Raw genomic sequence first — 19,227 nt, forward strand, 5'->3', positions numbered from 1 at the left:
TTTTAGGAGGGACGAGTACTCTCCAAGTGCAGCACACTCTAGTTTTATCTTTTGAGTCTCAGCACACTGTATACGGCCGAGCGAGTAAAGCATATATGAAAGTGCTTGAGCATATTTAAATCAGAGGTTTGTGCGCTCTGTTAGTGCCACACAACCAGTAAGCAAATGCAAGTTTCAAAGAAGGTAGACATAAGTGTCCATACCGACTCTTTTAGCACAGATAACTGTGAACACTGTCAACAAAACACATTAAATCAAATATAGTTCAAATAAGTAGTGAACAGCAACGCACACCATTTATTTTTCAAGCTGTTTCCCACCCCTTTGAAGAAGCACTGGGCCCTGCTCTCGCACCAGGTTTGCTTGAAGCACAAGCTGAATTTTCCACATGGTCTCTAGGCAGCAGCCCGAGTTCCCGAGCTTTTGCTCGTGACCTCCAGACTTTGAGCGTGAAATCATCACTTGCAGTCACAAGCATCTCTGGCTCCTTGGGATTAAAAGCCACAGCGTTCACAACGTCATCATGGGGAAGCTTGGCCAAGCAGACAGCATAGTGCCGGTCCCACAAGTAGCCCTTCCTGTCTTCAGCACCACTAGCCACATACTTTTCACTCACATCAAGAAAGATGAAAAAGCACTCATCGTTAGGCGTGTATGCACGATGGGAACGCAACAGGTTGCCAACTTCTTCCATGGTGGTCAGGTCTATGACGTGGATGTCTATCTCTTGTGCAATAGGAGGTGGTGACAGTGGCTGCTCAATAACGTAGTTCTTCGGCCAAGGCCTGCTATTTATATACAGAAATCGATGGTCAGGTGACAGCCCCATGCCAATAATGTGACCATGCAGATCCACAAGATGATCAACGGCATCGAAAGACTGCTCGACTGGATCAGGTGGCTCGCGTCTTGCTTCCTGCTGCCTGGCAATGCGTTGGAGCAACGAAGGGGGCTCTTTTTCTGGCTCAGCAAACCGGAAAGGTTTGATGCGCTTGAAGCCCACTTGATGTGGTGCATAGGTCAAAGACCCGGTGGTGAAAATGAGCAGTTTTTCACGTGGGTCCAGGGGATCATCAGCATCAGCACTGTCCTCATCTGTGTCATCATCATCTTGTGATGTCCATGGGTCAGATACAGGATTACCACGGACGTGTGGTGGCTCGCAATTAGCAACAAGAATGGTGCGCACTGAGCTGGCATTTGTATTGAAAAATCTGAACAGCTTTTTTACAATGGGCTTCTTTTCAGATTCACTCTCCTGCCAGGCCTTATTCAGCCAAACATCTGAGCAGGATAACATGTGCCCAAGGAAGTGCAACTTCCCTGAGAGGAGGTAGTGGTCAGTATACCACGTCCCAAAGATATCGTAGGGCTTGTTGAAAACTCTGCACTGCAGGATAAAGCCTTCCTTCAGGTTGAAGACGGCGATCTCCCCAGAAGCTGTGTGCGTTCCAAAGTGCACGCCAGACACAAGTAGCAGCGTGTCAGACTCGTTGAACTGCGAGAACTGCGTGTAGTTCCAGCTCAGGTCACGCATATTCCTCGAGTAAATCACTGTCGCCGGGTATGAAGCACTCCAGAGCTTCACGTGGCCGTCTTTGGAGCAACTGGCGAAACAGGTGCCGTCGTGCGAGAAGCTCACGTGCAGGACCTGATGGCTGTGCTCAAGCAGTACTTCGGCTTCGACAACGGGCGCTTCATAGTACAAGCGGCGATACTCGGACTTCCAGCGGGCGCCCTCCAGAACAGGAATGTTCCGGTCAACTTTCCAGTCCTGTTGGAACTTCCTCCGCCACAGCAACTCATCATCGGCTGCCAGTGACCAAGATGCGCACACGCAGCCGCAACGGCATATGTCTTTCGCCGAAAGATGTGACAAGACGCGCAGGAGCAACGAGTAAGGCAGTGATTCCCACATGTCCAACGTTCAGCAGGAAATTCACGGTTCTCCTTTTACCGCCTGCTTACCCTGCGCAACATAGAAAAGAAACATCAGCGAATGCAGAGCAATCGATTGTGCACTTTAGCGAACTGTAAACAAGAACATACACGAACATAGCAGAGTGTACAACACAGGCTGAAATAGCTCGTTAATGCCAAAACAGACCAGAACATCACGTTTTGCATAAGATACGAGAAGTGATCAAACGTGGTTTCTAGCATCCGCGCGAGGTATCTCTGTCAATTACAGCTAGAGCGCTTCTAACCGCAGACCCATCCTCATCACGCAGTTGGCTTACAAAACATGCCGTCCATCGAGGTGAAGGTCGCCACTTGCGAGTGTAGGCGCTAGCTCTCAATCTTGCTGCAATTCTCACATCTCTATCATTCAGTCACTGGTGGCACTTAAACATGCTTAAACACATATGCTGTAAACACCTCGCGCCAGGACAAAGCCACAACTACACAATCCACTTTCGTATCCCATGCCTCAACGCTTCAGCGTTCGCAGCCATGGAGGAAAACATGGAGGAAAACGATGCACCATCGGAGATTTGCGAGCACATCATATATATATATATATATATATATATATATATATATATATATATATATATATATATATATATATATATATATATATATATATATATATATATATATATATATATATATATATATATATATATATATATAATTTTTTTTTTATTAAATAGTACGTTTTAGCGCGCATGTTCGCGAGTGCCGCGCGAGATGGCGTCGTCTTCGTAACGGTTATTTTTGGGCAACCTTAGTTTCAATATTACTGTCAGGTTTTTCAACATCATACGTACAATTATGTTGCAGCTTTTGTAGTTTTTTTCGTTACTTAATCAATGGAAGGTCGATCGCTTCACTGCTTGTATAACACGTATTCGTGTGACAACAACAGAGTGGCCGGGGTGGCGGTGTCGTTCGCTCTTTATTCTATGGTTTAACTTCGTGAGAGCCAAGAGCACGTGCGTAAACATGTGCGTAAATGCTTACTTTCGGGTGGTTTTTTGGAGCTTTTGTGCACTGTGCTTGCAGTTACATTATAAATTTTATCAGAAGCCTTGCTACCCCAAAGAGATGAGATAGCTTGCTACATTTTTTTTTTTTTTTTTTTTTATCATGTGCGAGTGGTGAAAGGAAGTAAACGTCGCCGAAACTGCCTCTCCAAATCAGCTTTACTTTGTGTGGAGGGTGTACGAATAACGAATCGCTGTAAGGATGTGCATTGAAAACAAAACTGGTTGAAGCATGATTGACCCGATTTTTTTTCTCTGTTATTGTTTATCATTGCAGCATGGCATTGAGGTACCAACTGCAACTTATGGGCAGGCTTCGCAGCGTTTTGCCAGCATGCGGTGCCTTTGTGACAACGCTGAATCAACCAGTACACCACCAGCCCGTGCTGCATAATGCACAAAGGCAACCGCTTATTATCAGCTACTGCTGTTATGCGAAAGGAGCAAATCGACCCAAGCACTCTGGTACATTGAACTCTGCTTGCTTGTTCGCATGCACGGCGTACCACGTGTAGTGTTCATGCTGCACTAAAAATATTAAAAAAGAAACTCCTTGAGTATCGAGAAACGTGCAGTCAGTCGTGATGCTCGGTGCCTTACATGAAAATCCTGACATGTACCATGATTATAACACACGCAAACAGGTCTGATGGGTTTGATGTTATTAACATTTCTTGGAAGCAAATCTAGAAATTTCTCATAAGCCAAGTTTGTGGCTCTGATTGTGGGGGACCTACTTTAAAAGCCCCTGTAAGCGTAGAAAAAAAAATAATTTTTTATAAGTTGATTCTTGCACGGATGTTAACGTGTTACCTTGGTGGCTTTTCTCAGCCGACCCCACAAGGTTTAGTTCATATGAGCCACAGTTCTGAACTTGAGGATATGAATAAGTCCAGTGGCTTATTTGATTATTCTCGCTCTACTTTCGGCCCTCATAGTTGTGTCATAGCCACATGCCTTCCTTTTCCCCGTCCCTATAGTATGCCGAGTAGCTGGCTAAGTTTTGGCAGATTCGGGCTTTCTGCTGTTCCCTACAAATAAACATTATCTCTGTAAACTTTAGGACGTAATTTTGCCCCATAAGTGATCACAATAGTCGTATGGTTCATTACTCTAGTTTTGTGTGCGTGATGCTTTCCCGTGAAGAATGCATTAGACATGTTTAGCACACTCGACTGGAACGTAGCCGGCACACATTGTTGGAGAAACAAGATGCTCTCACAATTGACAAGTATTATTTTGGGATAAAATTTTACGTTAAGGGTGCAACACTATTATAGTGTACATTCATGGAAGCTTCCAAGGAAGCCGTAGATAGTGTTTTTGCCATGCATCATTGTGGAAATCCACAATTCATGTTCTATATGTATTCTTTCATAGAACATCATTTCTTGTAAGCATTTTTTAAATTTATTTATATTTTTTATTATTATTTTTGCACTGTAAATTGAATACAGATTTAGGGGTTTAGGATAAGAATTAGTTTTTTTTTTCCCCATGCCTGTTGAAGCACAGACTGACATTGCATTTAATATGAATAAATGAGGCTAATAAGCACACATAAAAACTTTGAAATGAAACAGTTTTGCTCCTATAAGTTGAAATTATCAGATATTAAATTTAGAAGATGAGCTGAGGATGGCGATAAAATTAAGTGTAACACAGATAAAACAGATTTTGATATATAGGACCTAATGTTGACTTGTACAACACTTAGGAAAACCATATTTAAGTGTGCATATAAGGCCGTTGCAGATTAAAACTTTTTGTAGGGCTGTTAGTAGAAATGGCTGTAAATTGTGCATGTTCTTAGTATACATACAGAGCTTCAAGTTGTGTACTTAGCATCACTGATGAATATACGGTGATACTTTAATGAAGGGAAGCAAGAAGGCGACAAAACTTATTTAAAGAAAGGCAGAGAGGTCGGTATAAAATTTCCAGGGCACTACAGCACAATCCGTGGAAAGGCCAGTTTGACAGTTATAGGTATAATGCCACTCTCCCACGAGCTCTGCAGGAGTGGCGTGGAAACATATGTAACACAGAAAGGCATGTACACAGCACACAAAAACATGCAAGAATTATGTTGCAAACTTGGAACACCACAATCCCAGAATGAGTTGTGGGGGTTTCAATAATGAAACACCCGCTCGAATTTTTGAAGATAGCCATTTTTGCATAGTTTTTGATGGTTAATGTAGTGGAATAAACAGTATTTTGTTTAAAGCCGAGTCACAGTAATTGCTACAGTATTTCATGGTTTGTGCTTAACAAATTTTAGACTAGGCCAAGCTACAGAACTCGCCTTCTTGTCAAGAATGAGCAATGCCGAAACTAACAGTAAAAGCAACAGGTGTACTACGCTACATAACTATTCGTACACTACAGATATCTATAGTCGGTGACAACCGAACAATTACAAACCAGCTCCACCCACAAAAATGCAGCATCTCTGAAAGAGAGCTGAGCGAGCTAGAGACTGCTCACAGCTTAACGCTTTCGTTAATGCCAGAAACGTTCTTGTTTTTGGTGCTTTTATGTTTTCACATTTTATTTCAAGACATAGTAGTCGCAACCTATACTGAGATACTTAAAATTGTAGACTGATCACTGGTGTTCTGAATGGATGTATAGCAGTATAGTTTGCTCAGAGAATTCTTGTATGAAACTTCGAAGAAGCACCTCTAAGAACATAAATGAAAGTAATAATTAGCTATTTTTAGTATAAGCACTGAGAATAAAAGAAATCTGAAATATACAGAATATGCACCTGGTTCCTAGTTGCCAACTTTTGTAAGTCAGATCACGCAATACAGTTATGAAGATTTGTTGGCATCATTACTAGCCATAGTGATGCCCATACTATGCGGGAAAGCAGTAGCTCTGCATATGTCACAATGGGTAGGTTCCTATTATGCAGGGAGCATTGGTTTTTACTCCTTGCAGCAGGCAGTTGGTTTGTTCTTTACTGCATTATTTAGGCTTGTGAAGCAATGGTTGTTAGGTCATGGAGCTTGCAGAAGCTTCCTCATAAGTGATTATTTATTCAATCAGCTTTTCTTTGCAAGCGAGGTGGTCTAGTGTGCATTCAGCTAGCACTGGAGCCTCCACATGCTTTGTTCACTTCCTGTGCAGTGCTGTACAGTAATGTGGAGTGTTGCACATTACTGTGCAGCAATGAATAAGGCACTTGCACAGATGGTGTTCAAAATGTAATAGATTAGACAACTAGTCAAGCTTCGGTCTAAGGTCGGTCTGAAATTGATTGCAAGCTCTTGTGTAAGTGAAAACCCCCATGACGAGAAGGATTGCTTGTAATTGTACATACACTGTTGAAGTGCTGATGGATAAAAGCAACCCACTGTGGGGAAAATAAAGCTGCACTTGATATTAGTCGATCACAATTATCAAAATAACACGCACTCGTGGGCGTGCACCATTGTTTGAGACATCGTTAAAACAGCCTATATGTGGGATTGGAATATCAACAACCCGAGAGAAGTTTCTGTGTCCTCACTGCTGCTCTCATTTAAAAATTGTGGTGCTGAGTCGACCAAAGCACAAATTTTGCATCTGATACCTTCAGTAGAAGTTTTATTTTTACAGACTTCCCAATCTGCCAAAAATGGTCAAATCTGCCAAATAGTTAAAGTTTGGTCGTCATTTCAGATGCTGCATGATGTTGCTAGTAGAAGAATTCCAAAGGAAATGTTTAACAATGCATAGAAAAACTGTCGATCAAATTGATTGATTTCTGTAGGTGCAGTAATGAAAGAGTTAATGAATTTGCTCTGCTAATGTAAATGCTGGGCTAAGTGGGAAATAAAAGCTTGTTGGTTCAAGCTCAAATATTATCTTTGGTTGAGACATGATATCAGGATCAACCATAAAATTTGCCCTAGACATTTATGTTTCATTCGGAAACCTTCCATACAGACAGTTCTGTATGAAAAAAAAAACACTGTTTTAAACATGCGTTATTGCTTGGCATGAGGGAAATAAACAAATATTATTGGTTGTATGTAATTTGTTTATAATTGTGAGTGGACTCCTGCTGGCTTGGCTTCTTCCAGAGGTGAAAGATAGGTATGCTGCGTTTTCCTGCGTGGAGCTTGCTTGTAATTTTTATGTTGTCACTGACTATAGAAGCAACTTTCTGAGTCTACTCCTGATGTAAATATTTGCTTGGGGAGTGGGGAGCAACGTGAAAAGTTATTGTGTCAGAATAATGTACAGGTGCGGTTCTGAAATGAGAGCAACTAGTTTCTTTTGTAAATGTTAGGGCTATGAGCAGGGGCTCCGGAAGTGTATATTGATTGTGGAGGCAGGAACCGGGACTAATGTCACTGACACAAACTTTTCTCTTTTTTTTGGTATTATGAAACCAAGGCTTAATGTACTATATTTGAGGCGGGTTGGCCCTCAAGGCTGGGTGGGGCAGTGCCCCCCCCCCCCCCTTCAATGTAACTTATGGAGCTTCCCCCATTCCCTCAGTTCTGAAGCCCTTGGCTATAAGTGATGAATTGCAACTTCCGAAATGGGCCTGGCTGCATTCTGTGTTAGTGTAGATTTCTTATGGTGCAGTCCTGATGTACTTCTGCAAGGGTTTACCGCCTGTGTGCTTCAAATTTGCTTTTCAGCCATTCAGGCTTCAATGCTCATAGTTCCAAAGTTAATAAAAATACATTTGATATTCCTGAATATTAGAATATTGATTTGTTATTTGAAAAAGTTGAATATTTGTGTGCTCCTATACAGAGTGCATTGAACTTGTCTTAGGTGCTCAAGCAAGGCTCTGTAGAGCAGTAAAGGCAAAACCTGATAGCAGCTGCTGCGCTCAAGGTACATTTACCGCATGCCTGTGTGGCTGACCTCGCATACTGGCATTGTCTCTCACATTAGGCAGCACAGTGTAATATTTATTAGTTCCCCAGCAAAGTGTTTCAGTGCCCTAGATAAAGCTGATGGGCTCGGCAGATCTACAGATTGCTTGAAGTAGCCAGTTAAAATGCAGGTTCACTTAAAATGCTCTGGCATTTGTTTTTCTTGCTCAGGACAGTTTTTGCACACTTGAATTAAGTTCTTAGTCCACAATAACAAATTATGTGCCTCCTAGAATTGCTGAAGAAGAAAGTAGGCCTGTGCTAAATATTGTAATGTTTGATGCGTCACTTCTGCTATTGGAGTCCAGTGTACCAATTTAGGATAAAGAAAATAGTTTCATGCCATTGAACTTTCTTTGCTTTTTTTATTACTAGTGTGTCCTTGGTCAACCTGTGATGTGGGTTAGATTGCTTACAGTATGACTTCAGTTCCTCTTACTATGATTATTTTTGTAGTTGTAATCATATTGATGTCTGACAAGTTGTGTGGTGGGCAGAGTTTATTTTGTACATGAATTTTCAGCACATAACAAAATAGTGTTCTTTTTGTCTTGCTTTGTGGCTTGAAGCTTACATTGCATTGGCCATTATGAATTTATTTAGGTCTTGTCTTGCTAGTTGGTAGTGGAGGGGAGGCTGTCAAGAATCCATCATTTGTGAAGCACTGCATAATAACGGAAGACACAGAGCACATGTTCTGTATATTCGCTTCTGTGTTGTTTTGTGTTTTTGTGGCATTTTGTGAGTAGTGACTTACATACTTGCATCCTCACTTATATATTAAACAATTCTGGCAAAGCCAATCTCACAATGACTGTTGACATTAATGCAATTAGCATTCAAGCATTGCAGCAGCAGACTATTGTTGAAGACACCTTTAATTACAATCTGTAGTGGTCATTCTGAGATTTGCATTGCTTTGTTTTTGTTACTAATTGTACGGATCCCATGCTTAAGTAGAAATAAATGTTAAGCGAAGCTTCTTTTGATGTTTCTGCAAATGTTAAATGCACATAGTATGTAAAACGGAATGCTAATGACGAAAATGTTTGTACAAAATTACACACAAGTGGAACGTACTTTTACGCACTTTTGTGTAGCCGAGTTTTTTAATCTTCTGTTGCTGACTTCACTTCTCTGTAGCTCAAAGCTACTTGCTCGGTGCACGCTCAAGCAGGACAAGAGTCGAGAAGGACTAACCTCGCTCAACGCACACTCAAGTCCCAATTTGTTTAGTTGGGTTCTTTTTGCACACTTGGCCACTTCTGTTGCGGACTTCTTCACGTCTTGCCTGTAGCCCTGCTCATCTTTCAGGTGCACACCCATTCTCTGGCTTTGGACAAAAAAGGGTGTACACCCAGTGGCTCAAGTTTTCTATTGGGATACATATTCAGTGGCACATACACAGTTCTACTGAATGCTCTTGCCTGCTTGTCTGGGTACACCTCCTTTCCGGGGTATTGGCCAAGTATGGGCGCATGCAGTGGCCCAAGTTGTCGTGCAGTAGTGGTTAAATAGCAGCTAACCAAGGTGGGGTTAGTACTCTCGGCATGCTAATCGCATTGAGAAATGAAATTGTACTGTTTACCATCCCAAAACAAGATAAGGACTGTGGAAGGTGCTGTAATAGATTATCTGGATTAATTTTGACCACCTCAGGTTTCAGTCATTGTCACAATAACAGTAGTCCTGAATAAATTGAATTCAGGACTACTGGACTATTCGGGAGTAGAAAAATAACAGTATTTTTCTACGTAGTGGTATTGAAGCTATACGAAAGGACATACTCAAACACTCCGATCACCTAATCATGCTAAGCCCACTTCAGCATTTCTAGTGGCCTGGCACACGAGCAGTACACTCGTGGCGTGTTTACGCATTTTCCCTTCATCAGAATGTGGTAGCAGCAGCTGGGAATGGAACCCATGACATAGTGTTCAGCAGCAGAATGCTGTAGCCACTGTGATGAGTTCAATTATATGTTGCCCCCAATGCACTAGAACATGTGGGAATTTTAGCTTCTTATTTTATCTTTTCTTCTTTTTATTTCACAGTTTTAACTCGACAAAGCCATATTGGCTTGTGATTATCCATATCATATCTAATAGCCTTGTTGAAATTACTGTATACAATGTTGAAAGATACTTAGCCACATGCTGGTATGTTTAGGAAGCACTTGACAGCTTATCTATGTTTTCAGCATTGAAAAGATGTGTACAACATGTGCGAACATGATGGATTCTTGTCCTATAAGTTTCTGACCATCATGTATTGTGTTGAAAGAGAGAATAAGCTACACAGGTGCACTTTTAACATGTGAATCACTGTGAAGTAATTTTCACCAAGTATAGCACTAATAGCATTATAAAGAACCTGCTGTACAAAGCACAACTTTTCTTATCGCTGTTAAATTGTGATTCCTCTAATGGGCCAAATTGTAACTGTAGTAATTAGGTGAAGACTTGTGCATAAAAGAAAATAACCTGCCTTTTTGAACAAATAAAAAATGATCAAGTTATATTGAAGAACCAGACTTTTCTACGAGCTAAGCTGTAGATTATGTTTTATGTTTACTTTGTTTTCAGCAAAGGAAACCAAGCCTAAAATTACACTTAACGATGATGAACTTGCGGAAGTGGTCCGTATTCAGAATTTTCGATCTGAAATGCAAAAGGTGGTGCATCGATTGCAGGAAAGCTTCATCAAACATCTTAGTTTGAACTCTGCTGCAGGTAAGCTGTTTGCATGTTCTTTGTTTTGGTCATGGTAATACTGTAATTGGCTTTATAAAATGAAATACGGCTAAAATGCCATTTTCCCACTTCTGCCTTAGCCCAGTCTTCGGTGCTTTTCTTGGCAGCTGTCCAAGCTTCACTGGGCAGGTTAGGTGCCTCTGGATGGGACCTCCCGATGATATTGAATTATATGACACGAGAGTTACCTAAAATCTCTCGCACTAGCGGCAAGCTCCACCGTTATTCCTGAAGATATCTGCATGATACCTAAGCAGTGAAAAAGGGGCAAGCTAGATGTCGGATGCTACTTTTTCTCTTTGTAGTCGAATTTATGACTTTCATATGTTCTAGGTTGAATATGCTAAGTTTCCATAACTGTCTTCGATTATTAAAAATGAAGGATTCCATATCAAATATTTTTTTCCAACCAAGCTTCACAGCTGTTGCGGACATTGGAATCGTTCTGATAAGTGTCATTAGGAATAATTAAAAAATTCACAGATTAACTTAAAATAAGTTCGTTTAATGAACATATTGTAATTGCAGAATTGAAGTCAACCAGTACTTGAAGCATAACATTTTGCTGGAAACTTTAGTCTTAACACCAATTTTGACAAGTACAGAGTTGTTTTGATGCTCCATTTGGAATGAAATTGTGCCTTCAGCTTGGTTACATATTTCATTCTCTAGTGGATGTTTGTTTGCTTTGTTTTCTTAGTGTCTGATATCTATAGCTAGTGTTATATCTACCTAAGTGTGTTTTTATTCAGTTTATTTCAATGTAACTTCTAGAAGCCATATGCTGTATGCAGTGTTGTGTTTGCCGTGTTGTGATGCTGTACGTGTGTTGTACTTCTGCAGTTGACTAGCTGTCTCTTCTTACCAATGTGCAGGAAGCATTGACACAATACCAGTGCATGTTGATGGACAGGAGTATAGCCTGGCAGAGGTGGCCCAAATAGCCAAAAAGAATCCCCAGCTTATTGTGCTTCATATGGCGAGTTTCCCTGATGTAAGTTCTTTGTACAAGGTTCCTTGAAGTGATGATTGCATCTAGGACTGGCTTTTGGTTCTGAGTTTTTCTATATGAGACAGTGTTTCTAATTCCTGTGTTTATTTTCCAATAATAATATAACCACAGTGAATAAATGGACAACTGAATGTGATCAGCTGATACATTTCACTAGGCTATTGGCAGATCATGGCACTCAAGCCATGTCAGTGTTTAGTTGAACGTGTATCAGAAGAAAAGCTTAGTTGTTAGCCCAACACTGTGCCATGTAATCTTCTTGTCTCCTTGGCCAGTATAATGCAAGGATTCCTTGGCTTTATTCTATTCCTTTCTTTTGATTCACTGTTCATGATCAGCCAATCACGTGATAACACTGACTGAGCGCTGCTCGGACCTCTGATGAAGCGCGAAAAATAATAGCATTGGAATAGAATCATTACATTATCCTGTTCTTTGTTCCTAGCGCTACTTGAGTATATTGTGGTCAATTGTTAGTATGCTCACTGGCTGAGTTCATCAGTTAATCATGCACACAACTTTGTTTCTTCAGATTGTAAGCATGCCTCGTAAGATTTGCATATAATCAACCACTTTAATTATTGAACATTTTTGTGGGAACCAGGCATATAAATGTGTTTATGCTTTGGTAATATGGAAACGTGCAGTTTGGGATATAGACAGGTGAAAAATTTGCAAAGCCCATAGTGGCCTATGCATTTTTATCATTAATATAGAGAGCATTGGCATGAAAAAGACCTTCACAGCCCTGAGCAGTCATTTTTCTGCTACTTGAGCACACATATGATGCCTGTAATATCACTGATTATTGCAGCAAGTAATCTCTAACTGTGAGTTGTGTGATTGCAATATCGTGTGTTGCGAAAATGAATTGCAAACATTGGCTCGAACCTTCAATTCTTGAAAAACTAGCATTTTAGAAAACAGTGCCATCAACCTGTAGAGCTACACTGAAAAAAGCACTTGAGTTCCTAAATCAGGGATCTAACCAAGGTTATTTTCTCACTCCTACCAAGGAGAGAGAGGTGGTGCATCAGATTCACACTCTGTTATGCATCCAAAATGGATGCTCCAGTGTTAATCAAGTGGTCTTTGAATTACATTTGGTATGTGCAAAGGCATGTCAGGTCTAACACTAAAGCAGAAATGCAGTCATTCCAATTGGATAGCAGCGCACTTCCTTAAAGTTAAAAATGAAGAGCATAAGAGTTGAAAAAGATTTTGTTGTACATACCGTCTGCAAGTTTGTCAAAAGAAGTATAATGTTCTACAAGTATTGGGTGCCCAGTTGTTGATTATTTTTATTGATAAAAGTGATTTTAAACAATTGGGCTGTTTTGGCAGAAGGGCAATGAATTGAAAGTGACAGCAAGTTTTACCGTTGCTCTGAAGCTCCTAAGGTGGTGTTTTAGTAATCTGTGGAGCTGACATGTGGACATGATGCAGCAAGCGAAGCAACTGCTGTTGCGGAGTAGACGCAGTGCCCTGGCACTTACTAGGCGTCTCACAACACTGGCATGCTTAGCAGCACTGCCATCGGCGCTGCAGATGTCGCACCTCGATGGTGGAGGGGATGAGACCGGAAAAAAAAAAGGAACTCAGAATTTTGCGCAGACAACTGTATGAACCACGACTGGGTCACGACCATGCTGTAACATGAGTAGAAGGCAAAAACGCTGCCCTTGCTCTGCTGTAGAGCTGATCAAGTGGTGCCTGAAGGTGTGTCTAGTTGGCTTTTTCGTTTTTGCAGCCAAACAGATTGCACTTGTTCTGCATCTCTGGAGACCTTCCAACCCTCCCCATGTGGGCTGCGCATATGTCATTTATACTATGACAGCACTACAGTAGTGATGGTTCGAGCGCACCTCAAGTGTGTGTATAATTGACATCAGAATAAAAAGATTCTGGTACAGTTGGCAGTTTAGGCATGCAAGAGAGGAAGCCGAAAAGGCCACAACATGACAGCGACTTCCTGGGCAGACCCCTCTGAGCGTGGTGCTACACTAATGGTAGCATCATCTAGTGTAGTAGGAATGATAAAAGTAGGATAGCATTAAAGATAGTCAAGGTCAGCTTTCTATTTCTGATAACTCTGCTCGCTTTCATAAAGTTCTTGTGAAAGAAACTCCTCGTACAGTGACTTTCTTAACTGAAACATTGTGTGACATTCTTATGGGACATTCTGTGGCCCTTCTAAAAAGCATTTTGTGATTTTATTATAGTATCTTTAGGCAGCGACCATTATCATTATATCAGCATCATCATCACCAGCCTATTTATGTCCACTGCATGACGAAGGCCTCTCCCTGCAATCTCCAGTTACCCCTGTCCTGTGCCAACCGATTCCAACTAGCTCCCGCAAATTTTCTCATTTCATTGCCTACTTATTTGTATGCACTCATTTCCTTTTTTCACTGACAACTACTTAGCACTCTTGGGTGTGTTGTGTCAGTACAGCTAAGCTTAATTTCTCATGAAGCAGATATGGATTAATAGTTTGTTTTAGTTCTAGGTCTTACTTCTGTTGTAAAATGGTTGCGTGATGGTCTCAATTAACATACATATATTATTGTTCATGCCAAGTTCTTTTATTTTTTTTTATTCCCATGGCTGCGTGCTTTTTGCGTATAAACAGGCATCCATTTCTGCTATTTATTACACAGCTTCTGATCTTTTGATAGGAAAAGAATATACTATAACTGTTTGTTACCTTTGAACAGGCTATCAAGGCAACTATACAGGCCATTCAGACATCTGGGTTGAACATTTCTACTCAGCAGGATGGAACGACCGTGTTCTGCCACCTTCCCAAGTGAGATACTGTGTGTTTAAGCCTATAAAGTTTGGACATGTTGTCTTTACTGTACAATATTCCTGACATCCTACTAAATGAAATGGCTTACTGGTTAATTGTGAACATGTGTTACAGCGAGTTGCAATCAGAGTGCATACTGTTTTCAGGACAATGTTGCTGTAGTTGTAGCAGCTGTGCTTTCATTGAAGATAGGTTTGCATTGTAGATTTTTGATACCTGTTTGACTACACAAGAGGCTCTAATATATATTGTGCTTTGCTGTTGACCCCCATTATTACGGCCACCTTTGGTGGTGACCAAACCAGCACATTTATGCCTTGTTAATATTCAGACAGTGAGACAGTGGACAGGCCAAAAATGATCAAAGCTGATATATAGGTTTAAAGGGACACTAAAGCAAAACTATAAATCAGTTTAGACTAATGAAGCATTGTTCGAGAACCCTGCAGGCAGTAATTTAAAAAAAAATAGTTTTAATGAAGGTCCAAGTATCAGTATTTGAATTTCGTGCCGAAACCCCAGCGCCGGTACGTCAGCTTGACGTCAGCGATTCCAACGTATGTTTTCGCATTTGGGCCGCGTTGGCTGAATAATAAAGGTTCCCGAAACTTGCCATGTTTCATATTTGGCTCCTTTAGAACACAATGTAGTCGATCTGTACCGCTATATATATTTAGTAGGCCCTAGAAGATGCCATCAAAATCCAAGACGTCACAGCCACCAGGTGCTGGAACTTGAGTAGGCGTCACCACCCATATTTCATCTGCAACAGTCACTAGAATTTAACTTTTTCACTCAAATACAACAAATTTCATTAAAGTCGGCCCAACGTTTGTCTCAGAGAAGCGTTTCTGCATTCTACATGTATCTGTAGCTTCCTCTTAAAAATATGTTCAATAAATTTGAAAGTATCTTGTGTTTAGGGATTTAAGAAATAATAGTTCTCAAGCCTTTCATTCAGTCCCCTTGTAGTGACCAATTGACAGTATGTGGAAATAAACACTGCATGACATTGTCGTTTTACATTGCAACTTTTTTATTGTGTAATTGTGTAGAAGTCATACTTTAGCTAGCAACTTGTCTAAACAGTGTCGACCTGTTACAGTGGCTCAGTGGCTATGGTGTTATGCTGCTGAGCAGAAGGTCGAGGGTTCGATTCCTGACTGCCGCAGCTGCATTAGATGGGGGTGGAATGCAAAAATACTTGTGTACATGCTTTGGGCATGTACAAAATAAGCTGGAGCCCTCCACTATGCTGTGTCTCGTAGCACATGTGTTACTTTTAGATGTTAAATGCAATCACCCAATCGGTGAATTAATCAAGACACCTTTTGTGTTTTACAGGATCACTAGAGAGCACAGAGAATCACTAGCTAAAAATGCAAAGACCTTATTTAACAAGGCAAAAGAGGATCTGCTCAGTGTAGAGCGAAAGTATATCAAAGAGATCCAGAAAAATAAGCAGAACGTCTCAGAAGATCTCTCATACAATGCCACATTACAGGTAAGTGGTGAAGCTTTGGCAGTAGAGTGCAGATATGTGCCCAAAAATTTATCAAATTTCGGGGAGGCGTGACGAACATCTTTGATTGTATTGTGTAGATATTTTGTACTGTTGATCACAGGTGCTTATGAAGAATGGAAAGTCTGAAAAAGAAAGAAAAAAAGATATAATTCCTTCCACCTGATGCCTGCGTTATGAAACTGCAACATGCAATACTACGTTTGACTACTGTACTGCACATTGAAGTTTCAGGCTGTGCGAAAATCCACAAGGAAATTTACCATTTTATTGAATCCTCTTGCAAAAAATTTCTTTTGTTGGCCAGGTGTGCGTGATTCATTGCTCCAGCATTAAAGTAATTATTGCAATATAGAATTAGGGGATGGACATGCTTATTAGCCCCCTTTATGAGCTTGCCTACATTGCAAGTTGTCTGTAGTTCCTTCTGGAAAGCGTTTTGTTGTGGTGGCATGCTTATGAGTGTCCATGAGAACTGCATACTACATGTTCATGTTCAGCAGCTATAGTTCAAGTTGCACAATCTTATGGCTCCTGGGTATGCAGTAATGAGAAAGGTTATAGCCTGGTGTCATGACGCATGTGGGTGTTCTGTCTGGCAAAACACAGTGACATTGCTTGCTCTTGCACAATGCACTAAAAAACTGACAGCGTTATTGCCTTAGTTGCATGCTAGTCAAATGTTCATCATTATTCTGTCTAGGCATGTCAGATTAAACCTGTAATGCAGTATGAGCTTTGGAAATTCTATGGTGGGAAGCACGTACTGGGCATGTGCTTAGCTTTCCTGATTTGCTTCATTGTTTCTGTGTGATATAGTATTTATGTATTGTAAATTTTATTGTACAAATTAATAATGATGTAAATCATGTGTGCTGCGAATCCCTGGACCATTAAAGTAGATAGAATTGCTTCTGCTTTAAGGTAGTGTGGGCAAACTGACTACATGCCTCCTGGCTGTGAAAAGCAATAGCACAGAGCTGTACAGCTGCCTGGCCATGTTATTTGAAGCTTGACATCTATTTCAGCTACTATTTATAAATAAAGATCAGCAGCCTCCCAGAAAGTAGTGTGCCTCACAGCTCTGGCATTCTGCAGCTTATCATGGGGGGGCCACAGGTTTGTTTCTTGGCTGATCAGTAAGAAATGGAATGCAAAACAGCCTTCATTCTGAGATTTCAGGGACGGTTCTGTGACATTGTACATGCCAGCTTTAAATCGGAGATTTAATTTATTGTAGTGTTAGTCACGACTGATATGTTATGGGAATCAAATATGACTCAAAGGCAAAATGTGGGCCCAGGCTTCATGCTGTTTTCTTTGCGTTTAGTGCCTGGCTATCTATTGTTCACTTCTTCATTTAATTTTTTCTTGTGCATTTGCACTGAAACTTTCCTTCTGTGAAAATAAGTCATTGCACTCTTGCTTGACATAGTAGAGTGCAGGGCTCAGTAGCTTGTCATGATGTGAAGAAACAAAACAAAAAAAGAAGAAAATTGCAAAAATATTGAGTTGAGGAGAAAGCACCGTAGGACTGCTTCCACACTTTGTTCTTGAGTTTACTAGGAAATGCAAAAAAAAAGAGTGCTGGAACTTTACCTAAAGTACTTTTAACTCAAACATTAAAAAAATAAAGGAAGGAACTTTACCTAAAGTACTTTTAACTCAACCATTGAAAAAGAAAAGAAAATGTTTTGGTCTTTTTTCACAGGTGCATAATATACTGAGAAAATGTTAAGTGGATAAATATAAGGAAATGTATAACTGCACCGTTTGTGAAGGTGCTGCACTTACATTGTCTCAATTGCAATTCATTGCCATTTAATGGGCAAACAATTATTGCCTTTCTAAGATTCTGCGTGAACCTTCTGCAATTTTGTAACACTCTGGTGCAGTGTCTCATCTTTACTTTCTTTTTTTCCTGAAACAGGTGAAAATGGAAGTAGAAAATACAATCAACAAAGCTGATGCCATGACAAAAGCCAAACAGCAGGACTTGTTGGGAGGAAAATAGTCCCTTAGGTATGTGTGAATGTGCTGGAAAAGGGGGAAATAAATTCATAGTAGTTGTTAAAGTGCACATTGGTTCTTCTTTCTTAGGTTGCTTGGGCAACATTTTTATGAAAGCTCCCTCCTAATTCCAGACTGTTTCCTTTCCCCATTTGTTTAGGAAGAAATGATGGCACAAGGGAGAAAAAACGTGGAGAGGTTTGCTTTGCTTACAATAGTATGATATGCAGTGGGAATAATGAAAACCTTTTGTTTTTGAATTTATTATGAAGTTCTGCAAGTCAACTTATTATATTGGCAATCAAAAAACAGCACCGACAAGAGAACTACGGGAAGGCAACAATGCGGGTGTCCTCTTCGCATAGTCCTGTTGTCTACGCAGTTTTTTGAAATTGTCGATGTTCAAACTAGCCAGAATTGGCAGTCTTTTTTTCTGTATTGTAATTAACACTTTCATATTGACGATAGATTAGCAATTTATCTAAGTAAATTCTGCCAGCGTATCCCATTTGCACCAAATGTACATAGAATTTGGCTGCATTTCCATGGGATACCAGTACCATTAACTGATCATGAGAATAACCATTGCCAGTTGCACAACATTTGAAAACAGGCTGAAATTAGTATTTTGCATCTAGAAAGCCACGATGTAGAAGCTTCTTAGAAATATATGTTTAGTGTAACCACATGCTAATTTTTCAAAATAGTTTCACTTTTTCGACATTATACATCTAAAGTACCCTTGTTTGTATGCAATGTGGTACTGGTATTTAAAGTATGCTATTCACAAAATGAGAGTTTATTAAACACAGAAAACAATTTGCAGTTTTACTTCTGACACTGTTCTACTCTTAGATAGATCTTTCTTTGTGTGTATGTGTATGTAGATTTGTGCATATCATTTCGTCAAAGCGAACATTGAGAAGGCAAAGCAAATAGTCATGTGCAGCACTGCATTTATCTGTTTTGCATTTTATTGCTACTCCGCTTTCTTTTTCTTTTTTTCTTGGTAAAATACTTCTGTACCAACATCCGCTAATGCTACATCAGACCTAAGGTGACACAAGACGTACAACGGCAAGGTCTAGCGTATGTTAAAAACTTGTGCTCGCAATATTGATGCCACTATATCTTGTTAGGAAAGGACTGAAAAAAGCCTGTTCATAAAACACCCTTGCACTTAGAGCTCAAATAAGCCAGAGGATGTACACTCTCCATCAATATGAAAGGGAACACTTC

At 40.3% G+C, this 19,227-nt stretch overlaps 2 protein-coding genes across 10 annotated transcripts in view; one reads left to right on the forward strand and one right to left on the reverse strand.

Annotated features, from left to right (window-relative positions):
* Positions 1-274: 274 nt before the first annotated feature.
* On the reverse strand, positions 275-2,485 carry Fbw5 (F-box and WD repeat domain containing 5). 3 transcript variants are annotated; one of them, XM_050195098.3, is made up of 2 exons: positions 2,241-2,485; positions 275-1,969 (listed from the first exon to the last, which is right to left on the reverse strand). In XM_050195098.3, exon 2 carries the CDS (start codon positions 1,916-1,918, stop codon positions 305-307), a length of 1,614 nt encoding a protein of 537 aa, XP_050051055.1. In that variant the 5' UTR covers positions 1,919-1,969; positions 2,241-2,485; the 3' UTR covers positions 275-304. The 3 variants fall into 3 exon arrangements, with proteins under 3 accessions (XP_050051055.1, XP_054918598.1, XP_050051056.1); XM_055062623.2 differs by lacking the exon at positions 2,241-2,485 and adding an exon at positions 2,108-2,234; XM_050195099.3 differs by lacking the exon at positions 2,241-2,485 and adding an exon at positions 2,050-2,234.
* Positions 2,486-2,702: 217 nt separating this feature from the next.
* mRRF1 (mitochondrial ribosome recycling factor 1) overlaps positions 2,703-19,227 on the forward strand; it is a 41,981-nt gene continuing 25,456 nt past the window's right edge. For 2 of the 7 annotated variants that reach the window (XR_008609060.1, XR_008609059.1), the window contains exons 1-7: positions 2,704-2,951; positions 3,268-3,455; positions 10,462-10,608; positions 11,505-11,623; positions 14,362-14,453; positions 15,801-15,960; positions 17,909-18,000. Coding sequence is in view for 5 of the 7 variants with exons in the window: in XM_055062943.2 (XP_054918918.1) it covers positions 3,269-3,455; positions 10,462-10,608; positions 11,505-11,623; positions 14,362-14,453; positions 15,801-15,960; positions 17,909-17,992 (789 nt within the window). In the remaining 2 variants the exon portion in view is untranslated. The other 5 variants (XM_055062943.2, XM_055062944.2, XM_055062945.2 and 2 more) reach the window with 5 other exon arrangements.

The sequence above is a fragment of the Dermacentor andersoni genome, chromosome 1, assembly GCF_023375885.2.
Source record: "Dermacentor andersoni chromosome 1, qqDerAnde1_hic_scaffold, whole genome shotgun sequence".
NCBI classification, from domain to species: domain Eukaryota; kingdom Metazoa; phylum Arthropoda; class Arachnida; order Ixodida; family Ixodidae; genus Dermacentor; species Dermacentor andersoni.